Source organism: Nanorana parkeri, unplaced genomic scaffold (assembly GCF_000935625.1).
Source record: "Nanorana parkeri isolate BGI_ZX_2015 unplaced genomic scaffold, ASM93562v1 scaffold2372, whole genome shotgun sequence".
Classification (NCBI taxonomy): Eukaryota; Metazoa; Chordata; class Amphibia; order Anura; family Dicroglossidae; genus Nanorana; species Nanorana parkeri.
In genome coordinates, this window is record NW_017308640.1 from 62,359 (window position 1) to 74,652 (window position 12,294).

Genomic DNA, 12,294 nt, shown 5'->3' on the forward strand with positions numbered 1-12,294 from the left:
TGGAGGTGACAGGGTCAATAAAGAGAACCTGTCACCTTCAAAAGCTATCACTGTGTGATAGCACTACAGTTAAGTTTTTTTTTTAAACAGTTTAAAAAAAAATAGTTTAAAAAAAGAATAGTTTAAAAAAAAAGTACTAAATAATAGTTAAAAATGTAACAAAATAAAAATGTAAAAATAATAAAACAAATGAAAACATTTTACAAAAGTAAATAAAAAATGAAAACCAGTCCTGCTGCCCCATCTGCATGTGAATAAACTGCGATTGTGTGCTACCGCTCGGAAAACACCGCAATCTGCCTGATTTTCGGCGAACGATCCTTCCTCCTCCACCAGTACTGGTGTACTATCTGTACCTGTTCTATGTATTCTGAATTTCGCTCACAAATTGCAAGCACTCGTTGGTCAACGCAGTCACCTGACGGCACTGACCAATGAGAAGCGCTTCTTAGCACTGCTAAATACGGTTTTGGCTAAAATTATTTTTTTTGTATCAGGACAAGTAGATTGTCATGAAGGACAAGTAGATTCGGCCCCCGCTTTAGTCCTTGGACAAGTCGTTTTTTCCAAAATTTCCACACCCCTGTACCTCCTTACTTCCTGATGTGCCTGGGACAGAAAGTGGTGGGAAATCTCAATGGGAACAGGAAATCTTTTCCCCATTCTATCCAAAATTCTAATGTTGATAGCGGACAAAGCTTCTTTAACCATTGGCTGGACTTCTGAAAAAAGAACCAAGTGCCAGCTGATGGTCAACTAATGTAAAATCTCTTGTGTTTATGTTAATGTTTTTTATTTCTTTTTAAAATATACATTACATTACAACACAGAGTGCCTTCTATTCAACAGTCATCAGTGAACTGACTCAAACCAGTAATATTAATTATTTAAATGTATTTTATTTAGCCACCTTCTGTTGAAAAGGCTTCACATTTCCCAGGTGAGCAGTCTTTGGTCTTGTAACAGCAGAAACAGGTAACAATGGTACAGCCGAGGTTCTCTGTCTTGTAGGGTCTGCTGTCCCAGGTTTCTGTGGCATGCGAACCACTGCAGACTTAGATTGGAAACGCTTACTCTGGTGTGTAACTTTCAAATTAGGACCTTCCTGGATTCCTAGTAATAAATAATATGAATATCATTTAAATCACATCAGCATATGCAGGGATACTTGTAACAACCTTCATACAAACTCTGTTTCAAAGAAATCCTATAAAACAACATTTGTATTGAAAAAGAAACGTTGCACCATTGTAAAATGGCATGTTTAACAGATGATGTAATTGGTAAAATCTGTAATTGTGTGAAGGATTCAGGATTCTGTACCAGGATGCTTTTCCAATTGTTAAAGTCACAAATGTTCCTCTCCTCCATGCTGCTTTAAGGACTATCATTAAATGATGCCTCTTGATCCGATCATCTTCTTCCTTCCACTTGTATTCAGCAATCCCTCCAACGCTGGTGCCGCTCTCTAATCCAGCGCAGAATCCTCCAGTCCCATGGTGTCTGTCCGACACTCATGTCTGCATGCCTTCACCTCCACTGTGTCTCTCCTCTTCTCCCTGTCGATGATCTCTCCTGCGCATGCGCCAGCTCTCCTCCTGCTCGGCTACTCGAGAAGCTTCAGATCTACATCTGGGAGCGAGCGGTGGAGACAGGTACGGTAAGTTTTCTTTTTACCATTTTGGTAACTTTTTTTATTTTATTTTTTTTAAATGTTTTTTCATATATCTACTGCTTGCTAGCAATATATATATGCAAAAAAACACTATTGCAACCATCCAGTGCTGTTCACACATGGGCGTTAACGTTGTGTTGCTGTGAGTCAAAAAATAGAGTGCAACACGATATGCGTAAATGCCTTCACGATGCCCATGATATGCTGAAATGCCCCTCAAATGCTTGGTCAATGCTCCTACAGGATTTTTTGGGCATTTAAGAAGCGTTGCACAAAAAATTAGAAGTGTGGCCACTGCTGGTTACTTCCCTTTACTTACATCACTTTACCCTTCAACACACTCCCCTACTTGCAGGGCATTTTGCCGCCTCCTTACTGCCTTAAAAATGCCTGCCGAATGCCTTGTAAACACTATAGGCGCGTTAATCAGCATTGCTCTTTCATTACATTCTCAACACACAATAAAGAACCCTCAGTGCCTCATCCTGCAGTGAACGAACTAGTAGCTGCATGATATTGATAATTCTACAGAAAATGGCTTATAGTTTTACCAGTTTAAAATGTAATTTTTGGTAAATTACAACACTCTTAAACTGTAAACATTTACATTTTAAAACAGTTGTGATCTGAAAAGTTGTATTTTTAACAGAATTTTTCTGGCAACCACAAGTACCATTTTAGTTTGAAAAACAGAAAAAAAAGATGTTGAATTTACAGGTGTAATGTATTTTTTACAGAATTGTTCTAGCAACCACAGCTGCCAGATTTTTTTCTGTAAAAACAATGGGATTTTTTTTTTTTTACAGTGCAGTGAATTTGAAGGTTGTGGGATCTGTGTAGATGGTATGCAGATGACTGTCCATGCTAGGTAAAAGGCAGGACTGTATGTCAGTCCTGCAGCTGTAGTGATAATTTGTGGTGAGATGAGATCTGTCAGTCAAGTCTGTATCTCGGTTTCTGCTCTACACAAAAGCATGGAATAAAAAGTGGGTGAAAACCTATAATTCAGGAGACGGTAGAGTAGACTTCAGACATTTCAGCCACATCTCGTTTCACCAATTACCTCTATCTGTGGCTTGAAAAACTTTGCATGTGCATGAGGTAGGACACTCCAAGGTAGAATGTACTCTACTAGAAGAGAAGGCATACAGTAGTATTTCCTGTCTTATATCAGTGTTCGCTCATCACTCTTGTCCATTGTTAGAGGAGCAGTACTTCACTTCAAACTCTTTTGCTAGCAAAGTAAACAAAAACAAACATATTTTCCCAGAACTACCTGTCCAGCACTTCAGCATACAGGCTAGTATCCAGATACCTATAGGCAGGGGCGTAACTAGAAATCACAGGGCCCCATAGCGGCCGCCTGGGTCGCTATGGCGATTGTTACGCCACTGCCTATAGGGCTAGTAAGTATCGAGCTGGTGTTACAAGAGGAAGTTGCAAAGCACAACACCAATGCATTCAAGGAGTTCTTAAATCCCAGAAGTGGGCATTTTATGTGCTACTCACCCCAGATGGGCAGTAATAAGAAACCTACGTTATCAGTGAATTGCTAACGTTTGAGGGATCGTTTCCAATGGCCTCCTCTGTCTGGCCACAAGAGTCAAGGGATGAACGTGCAGAAAAGTCTGTTACACCTAAAACAGGATGCTGTTGGAAGGAGGGCATGCACTAGGGAGTGCAGATGTGAACATGAGTTTGTGTTAAAATTGCACACTTGTCCATCATCTTACTATGAGGATACCAGTCCATATGCTTAAGGTGCTGTGTGAGTGTCTCTTCCATTACAATTTTTGCTTTCCTTCATTTGTAAATAAAAAATAAATAAATGAAATATTATTAATGAACTACACATTCCACTGTATTCCAATCAATCATCACTTTGATCATCCTATGCAAAAAATGTTTTAATAAAGCAGCATACCTTTCCAAGATGATGGGTTTATAGGAGGGCCACCATTTTTAACTAAGCTATACAGTAAAAGAAAAAAAAAAAAAGACACAATAAGCCAACTTGTTTGGCAGAACAAGTTACTACAACTTAAGAACCCTCATGCACCAATATGAAAAACTCTGTGGGGTTTATAAAGACAAACCATGCTGCATTACAAGCTGTCTCCTATCCATACTGTATATACAGGAAGATTTATTTTGTGACAGAATTCCATAAATGTGAAACTGTGGTCAGACTATGGATATCTAAACATTCACATATTTTGAGCTACATCCTACTGGAGAAGCACTTTTACTTTCAGCAGCTCAGCTCATTCTGCTTGAGGAAACATTTTCCAGTGGGGGACTCACTTTGGAGTAATTTCCTCTTTTTTGTTGTCTGTTTCCGGGGCAGGAAATGAGGGAAAATCTCCCCACAGGACACTGACAGAAAAAGATAAAAACCTGACAGGGATTTTACACATTTCCTGTTCTATACTCAGGTTTTGGCTTTAAATACATTTGTGACACACTTCCTCTCTACTTAAAGTTAAACAAAAGTCCTGCAATATAAAAGAAGTTAAAGGAGAACTATGGGGTTAGGGCTTTTCCCCATAGTTCTCCTAAGGGTCACGGGAGAACACAAACTAGCGTCCTCCCGTGACCCAAAGCTCAGTATACCGTGAGCTGAGACGGCGCAGTCGGGACGGATCCCGACAATACTCTCTGGATCCACCCAGCTGCGAAATTGACAGCTGGCTCTGTCTATCCAGAGGCAGAGCCAGCTGTGCCCTCCCCCGTCCGTTTCGCCAGTCAGCGCTGGAGGATCGGAGAGGGGGAATCCCTGCAGGGAGCTGTGAGTGACAGTCACGGCTCTCTGCAGGGATAGACCGAGAAGTGAGCAAGCGACAGTATGTGTTCGCTCACTTCCCGATCTACTGAGCCGACCTGTGACAGTTTCATTGTCACAGGTCGGCTCAGATTATGAGGCTGAGTGAAAATCACTCGCCTCATAATTCTCCTTTAAGGTTTTTTTTGGCAGGGGAGACATGCAAAATCTATTTTGCCAAACAAAAAAAAAAACTTTTCCCCATGCTCCTTGAATTTTTTTTATTGCACATTTGTAATTCAGTGTTCATCCTAGATCATTCTTTGCATGTCGTGAATAAAGCCAAGTGCTGAGGACACTGTAATTTTCACATACACAAGAGTTACATCATCAGTGGCCAAAGAGGTGCAATACAGGACCTGTCAGAAGTGGGAAGGGTATGGACCTGTTATTGCTGGAAGAGGACACACTAGGAGGTAAGTGTGCTCTAAATTTGCACATTATGGCAAGAGTCACCCCCCACCCAGCAGACTTTAGTTCCTTTTCTGTTTCAAGTGAAACTTGATTTAAGTCATGTTCCTATTTTACATTAGAAACACACACGCACACTTTTTGTGTTTAAGCATCTCCAAAAACCATTAAAAACGATACTATTTACCTGAGGGAGGGTAGACCTATTTTTCGATGAGCATCAAATTCTTCTGTGAAATGTCTGGATATTCTGCCATCTTTGTTGAGGTTGTCGATGAGCAGATTATACAGTACTGGTTCATTCCTGCACTCCGTTAAAAGATGGCGGTAGGCAGTACGGTTGAATGTTAGATATCCCAATGCATCAGCACAGGCTACACGAACCTTAGAACATGACAGTTAGTCAATATGAGTTAGTAGGATTTTTTTATACAAATGTTTAGATTTATTTAACTCAAAATATTAAGAATGAGGTATATAGAAATACAAAAGTCAGGTGATCAAGTCAGTGGGCCTTATGTACAGAAGATTTACAAAAATAAAATGGAAGATTTGCTTTAAGCAAGCAATTAGACATTGCTTTGTAACCCACACTAGAGAATAGCGAACTGTTTTGGGTAACAATTCTATTTTTTACAGTTGACAATTTAGGACAGTTATGTTTAGGGCAAAAATAAATTAATAGGAATCTATGGTTACACTGCTGCCTACAGGAGAAATGGACACTAGGCATTTAGAAAACTGAAGGCCAGCCCCCTTGAGGCTATAAGCCCTCCCACAGCACACCAGCTGTTGTCAGTCCAATAGAAAACAATAGCATATGAGGGGAGGGAGCTGTATCCCTCAATGGACTCCAAGAAAATAATTTTAGGGTGAGTACAAAAAATCCAATTTACTCTATCATTCATTAGAGATGCAGCTTTATAGTAAGCCACCCAAGGACATCAAAAAGCAGTCCAAGCAGAGGAGGGGGCACACCCAAACAACACAGGTGAACCAGCCTAACAAGAAAAAGCCCTAAACAAGATGTAAACCAAGGGTATTAAATAGTTGCTTGTTCAACTGAAACTACCCTGTTTCCCCAAAAATAAGACCTACCCCGAAAATAAGATCTAGTACTATTTTTGGAAATTGATAAAATATAAAGTAAAAAAGGATGTCACCAGCACACCAAGCTGTAGTGTTCAGCAAAGTTGTAAAGTACAAGTGGGTGCTAGCAGTGACCAATTGCTGAACACTACAGCTTGGTGTGCTGGTGACATCCTTTTCTACTTCAGATTTTTGCACGGTGCCCCCGTGGTCACTGCTAGCATCCACTTGTACAACAAATCCGGTAAGGAGTGCTGCAAGATATAAAAAAAGACCCAGTTGTGACCATTCCCAGGGCCGGTGGTGGCATAAGGGGGAACTTGAAGAGCCGCGGGAGAGGCAGGAGAGAATCAGCGGTGTCAATGAAGCCAGCGCTAGAGCAAGCAAGGCGGCACCGGAGGGAGGGAGCAGAGCCGCATAAGCCGATTCCTCCTCTATAGCGCCGGCTCCTGTCACAGGCGGAGAGATACTACATGCACTCCGCCAGTAAGGAATCGATAGTGAAAGTGCGCTTCGCTCATTCTGGCCAGCGATTGGTTAGCAAATTGCTCTTGGAAAGGTACGGCACCCCTGATTGCTCTGATCACCATATTTTTGTACATGAATACATGTAGACTGTTGTACATGAATAAGTGCAGATTGTTGTACATTAAAAAAAAAAAAAAATAAGACCTACCCCGAAAATAAGACCTAGTGTGTGTTTTTGAGTCAAAAAAAATATAAGACAGTGTCTTTCCGGGGGAAACACGGTAGCATCTGCAGTGGCAGGTACATTAACGTTGTACAGCCCCCTGCAGACTGCAGGGTCTCAAGGGGGTCTCTGAGGATCTGTGGGGGGCTTTGCAAGATCCGTAGCTGACTTTTTACTTTTGGTCTTACGTTTTTACCTTTTGTACGTTTGCTAGCTGGCCATGTGAGGAAGTGTAGGACTTTTATTTTAAGATATAATGCCTCCCTTTCCCATTAAACACCGCTCTACCAGGGCAGTGAGTGTTTTTAAGCTTTTCATCATCAGGCCTCTGTGCCTCAGATCTGTAAAGCTGTGACCTAGTCTCCTGTTTGTACGTTCTCTGTGTCCTAGGTTGTTCACTTCTCCTGGCTTCTCCAAACTCTTCACCCTTTTGTAATTAGCCCTTATAGAAAGAAAAGAGACATCCATTGCCCTAAGGACCCTGAGAAAAACTGAGCAGGTGTGCTGTGGGAGGAGGTATAGCCTAAAGAGGACTGACCTTCACGTTTCTATGTGCCTAATGTCCATTTCTCCTGTAGGTGGCAATAGACACCCGGGTTGCTTACTATCAAGCTGTGTAACTTAATGGATGATAGAGGAAAGTTATCTGTATGATAGTTTATGAATACATTATACATAATTAGCATATGAGCTTCACTCCAAATGGGATTTCAAGGTTAGGGTGGAATGAAGCAGAGTTTGATCTACTGCAAGGCTTTTTAGTTTTCAGTTCTCATAAAGTTCTGTTTTAAATACATAGTTCTGTGGTAAGCCAGATAAAGAAACAGAAACATGTATGTAAAGGAAAAAACATGAAAAAGAAAAGAAAAAGCTAGAAAGCATTTGGACCCAGAGGACCACATGAAAAATCAGGCAGCTTTACCATTAGAAGATATATTTGCCAGACTCAAAATATGGAAATGTGCAAATAAAAATGATATCTGTGTAATGCAGTTAGCAAAAAGAAACAAATAAATATGAGATAGAATACAACTTATTTCAATTCATCTGCTAGTTACCTCTTCTTCTTCAGACTTTAAATGATTACAAAGGCACTCCACAGTTCCTAATGTAGTTATGACTTCTGGTATGCCTGCTCTTGTGTGAGCCAAAGAAGCCAGCAGCTCCCCTGCCAAGAACAAAATCAGCCTTAACAGCGGCTTTTCAAAGAATTTAAAAATAAAATAGGTATTGCAGGGACAAGAAATAAAAAGTAAGAAGAGCGCAGCTTTAAGGTCGCTACGGTTACTTGAAAAGCACTAATAAATATAAAGAGCAGTTGGCACCACAGAATATTCAGATGAAAAGTCAATAAATGCTGTTTGTCAATGTATGGGCTGCTAAAGGGGTAAGCATTAATGGGGTTTTTTGGCCGAAGAGAAAAGGTTTAATCCTAAACAGTGAGGGGGATTCTTTAGTGTGAGAGCTGTAAAATTGTGAAACTCCCTTCCACAGACAGTGGTATCAGCTGAGTGTATAGAATAATTCAAGAATCGTCTAGATACACACACACACACACAAACCAAAACAATGCTTCTTTTCTAGTTTAGCCAGTGATAGTTTTGAAAATTAAATGACACTACAATTAAATTTTTAATACAAACATGCAAAGTTAGTTATAAACAAAATAAAAGCATTTTACTGTGTATATCTTTTTCTAAAGTAACGCTGCAAAAACAAACAAAAATGACAAAAAAGATGTAGTATTATTTCTAGAAAAAATTAGCCAGAAATAATATAATACATAGGAGGAGTTAATTGTTACATATTCTTTATTTGCTCCCTTTTAGTCTGGTAAATATACCATTACAAATCTTTTATTATATCTGTTCAATAAGTGCAGAAAATGCCTGTTGATCCAGCCAAAATCCCAGTGCTGTTTTGTGTCCTGTGCAGTGTTATCAGTCCTGTCCAGGTCCCCTCTGTTAACTACAGAACACCCTCCCTATGTTATAGAGTTGAGGACTGGGGGGGAAGGGCATTCTGATTTACTCTCTATTCCTATTCTGGTGGCAACTCAAAGTTTTGGATAAGCTCTCTAAGTTTAATTCCAAGAGGCAATGGTGATCAGCGCAATTAGAGAGTCTGAATCTCCGTTACAAGGACAGCAAAGAAAACCTGGTCGTGGCTCTAATCCCTTAACACTACCTCCAAATCTAAAAATGTTTTCCCTTTAGTTATACTTGTGGTGTGGGCCATTACTCATCAAAACATGAGGAGTTAGGCTCAGTGCACTATATATACACAGAATACAAGTTAGAGCAACAAAAAATGATATATTAATGCCTCCTACCTGCTAGTACAATCGTGGCAGACTTCTTTGCATGTAAGAGCTCGGACAGTATTGTCACGCCTTGAGCAGAAAGTGTCACTTGATCCATGTCCACAATAATTCTGGACAAAACAACAATCTATAGATAATTTGGATGAAATGGTTATATGTCACACCTTTCCACATAAACAAAAATACATATGTGCCCTTTCCACATAAAAAAATACATCTTGTATCTCATTTTGAAGATGTTTACGTCAGGGTTGAATTTTCCATTAAGCATTTATGGACTTATCACTTGTGTAGTAAGGTAAAAGGGGCCAATACCAAAGTAGAACATTCGTCATGTATGTAATGAGATACCTTCTTGACTTGTCTAATTATACCTGGAATGCAGCATATGCTTTGTCTGCATCATTCTCAGACTGAAGGAAAGGTTCATAGATGGCTATTTCCACTCCTCCATTTTCTAGAAGACAAAACTGCTGTAGGGTATTGTTGTAAGCAAAAAGAGCTAATGCATGGCCTGCCCGTAAACATATGTCCTGAAACAAATCAAAGGTAGTATCATGTGTTTCAGCATTCTAAAGATTTTAAAAAGGAACAAAATCTGTAAATGTCTCGAAAGTGTACAGGTTATTCCAATAATCCTTTAAATTCAGAGAAATGTTCTTAGTAAAGAGTTGCATTAAAAAAATTGATGTTGGTTTAACTTGCTACAGAGCAACCCTATGAAGCTATGAAACAAATCTATAATCATGATTGAAGTGGACATTTGGATTTTTGTCTAATAAAAAGCCAATTTTTTTAGCACAACTGAATTGCTGGTATACAGAAATGTCTGGGTTTCACAAAGGCAGCCTTGCCAAATTAATGCTGCCATACTACATCCCTCAATGGCAAAGACATTCCCCTGCTGCTTCCCCATGGATACGTGTGGCAGCTTGTTCAGTTTAGGAATCAGAATAGGTGAGTAGCCTGCTAGACCTAACATGTCCAAAGATATTCAGAGATGTCCTTCGATGTCACCAACAGAGAAAATGATCTGTACATATTTCGGTTATGACTTGTGCTCAATCTCACAATAACTATATTAAAATAGTGTTTGTTTAATGATATTTTTGAAGCTGACAAAGTAATAACACCAGGAAACCATTTGATACAGTTTAAAATAATCAAAACTCTGATAAAAAGTACAAAATAGTAGAGTAAGAATGTACCTTATCACTTTCATAGAGGAGATTAAGAACATCAGTATATTTAAATCCTTCTCTCTCATGCAAGAGACATTGCAGGCTAGAATGTTGTAGAACAACACAAGCTATAGTACAAGCAGCTTCAACCTGCTCATAAAAATACAAAAATCACATAATAAGATAAACTCAGGTCATTAAAACAAGCAACATATTTTACCATGTTTAATGGAGAATGAAACTGGTGTAAATCTGAGTGGGCCAAAATGTCTACACTATGATGTATGCAAATAACCCCTTCCAAAAGGAGAAATGGTTCCGGGTTCAGCAGTGACACTACAGACCAAAGTACATGTACAAAGACATCAAACATATTTGATCCACCTGTGTCCTCATAAGGGAATGATCCACTTAGTATCTTTAAAGCATCACTCAGCCTTTCCTAAACCAGAACACCAACCCTTGGACTAGAGGCGTAGTAATGGTGAGGCGAGTGAGGCACTTGCCTCTGGTGCAGCTGTGAGGGGGCACTGCCTGGGCCGGCATTTGGGGTGTGCGAGCACAGGGCTCCATGGCAACGGGCGCCATCACAGCTTGCCTCGGGGCAACAGGGAGTAGAGGGGCGGCACAACCTGCAGCTTGTCCTCTAATCCCCACTGCTCCCCCCCCCTTATATGGGCAGAGGCAGGGGGGATCTGAGGAGAAATGCCGGGGGCGGGAGGAGAGAGCTGCTTGTCAGGATGGCCAAAGAGCAGGAGAGAGAGAGAGACGCTCAGCCAGGATCTGACAGCCAGCGGCTCTCTCTCTCCTCACTGCTTGGCCATCCTGAAGTGACAACGCTCCCTCCTCCACCCCCCGCCGGCTTCAGTGCTTCATTTCTCCTGTGCAGCTCTGAGTACTATGTGTCCCCAGGTATGAATGAACAGGAAGTGCTTTACATCACTTCCTGCTCATTCATGAATTTCTGAATGGGTAGTAGCACTCATTATAGAGGCTTCTATCCATTCTTAACTGGATGATAGTAAATATTTTCTCCAGTTTGTGAATGAATGCGAAGCCTCTGTACCGAGTACCATCCAGGAGGCGGGGCGCATGATGTCATATGACACGTGTGTGCGAAATCAGACACTTGTTGGGGGGAGGGGGGCACGATTTTCTGTTCTTGCCTCGGGCGCAAAAGGAGCTAGCTACAGCTCAGCTTTGGACAGTACTGTTTCGGCCAAACATAGTCCGCATGTAATGCACCAAAGGGGAGAATTCACTCGAGTACGAAGTACAACTTTACATAATGACCAAAACCAGTATTCCGTTTCCGATCAGAAAAAGTCATTTGAAATAATACGATCTTTGGCTCAGTCTTCTAGTTCAGAAGATATGTACTATGCTGTAAAATCCCTGTGTCTGTGGAAGTTCACCTGTATCCAGATGAGAGTTAGTGACATTCATTATATATAATCTAGTGACATGTATTTTGCAATGTAGTGAAGTCACTTCAATATGATTTTATAGACTCAGAAAAAAGAACATTACAAGGTATTGCTGCTGAAGGCAGTTCTACAGCCTACCAGTGACGTGCGGTACGTTCCGTGCTGAGTGAGGCATTCCCCCAGCTCGCCACGCCCCCAGCTCACCGACGCCCCAACTTGGTCACCAAACTATGTGTGGAGGAGGGGGAGAGAAGGGAGGAGACAGGGAGGTGCCCCCCTGTCCCTTACTTGCTTGTCACTGCTGAGGCATCGAGATCGATGTCCTCAGTGGGGTTTTTTTCTATTTTTTGATTGGACAGCTTGGACCAATGGTGCTTTGCAATTGGTCCAAACCATCCACAGAGCTCTAGCCTCCAACACAGAGTAGAGGCAGTGGGGAAGCCCGCTACTGTGTAACCTAACCAGCTGTCAAAAGCCGAATGCAGCGCCGCCGGTAATTAACAGGCAGCGCTCCGTCCATGACAGGTTACACAGCGGGGAGGCTTTCCCTGCTGTGTAACCTGATACAAGCCGCTCTGAATGGAGAAGCTGACAGCTTTTTCCTCCATAATACTAGGTGAGGCTCTGTTTCACCTGCCTTCCCTGACCGCATGGCTCTGCAGCCTACTGCAGTAAG

General features: G+C 41.1%; 1 protein-coding gene across 1 annotated transcript in view; it reads right to left on the minus strand.

The window, feature by feature from the left end:
* Positions 1-2,859: 2,859 nt before the first annotated feature.
* ANKAR (ankyrin and armadillo repeat containing) overlaps positions 2,860-12,294 on the minus strand; it is a 58,691-nt gene continuing 49,256 nt past the window's right edge. Inside the window, exons 16-22 of the mRNA XM_018573414.1 lie at positions 10,219-10,341; positions 9,385-9,543; positions 9,020-9,137; positions 7,746-7,855; positions 5,095-5,291; positions 3,600-3,646; positions 2,860-2,909 (exon numbers count right to left, since the gene is read on the minus strand). Of these exons, the coding sequence (XP_018428916.1) occupies positions 2,860-2,909; positions 3,600-3,646; positions 5,095-5,291; positions 7,746-7,855; positions 9,020-9,137; positions 9,385-9,543; positions 10,219-10,341 (804 nt within the window). The remainder of the gene's footprint in view (positions 2,910-3,599; positions 3,647-5,094; positions 5,292-7,745; positions 7,856-9,019; positions 9,138-9,384; positions 9,544-10,218; positions 10,342-12,294) is intronic.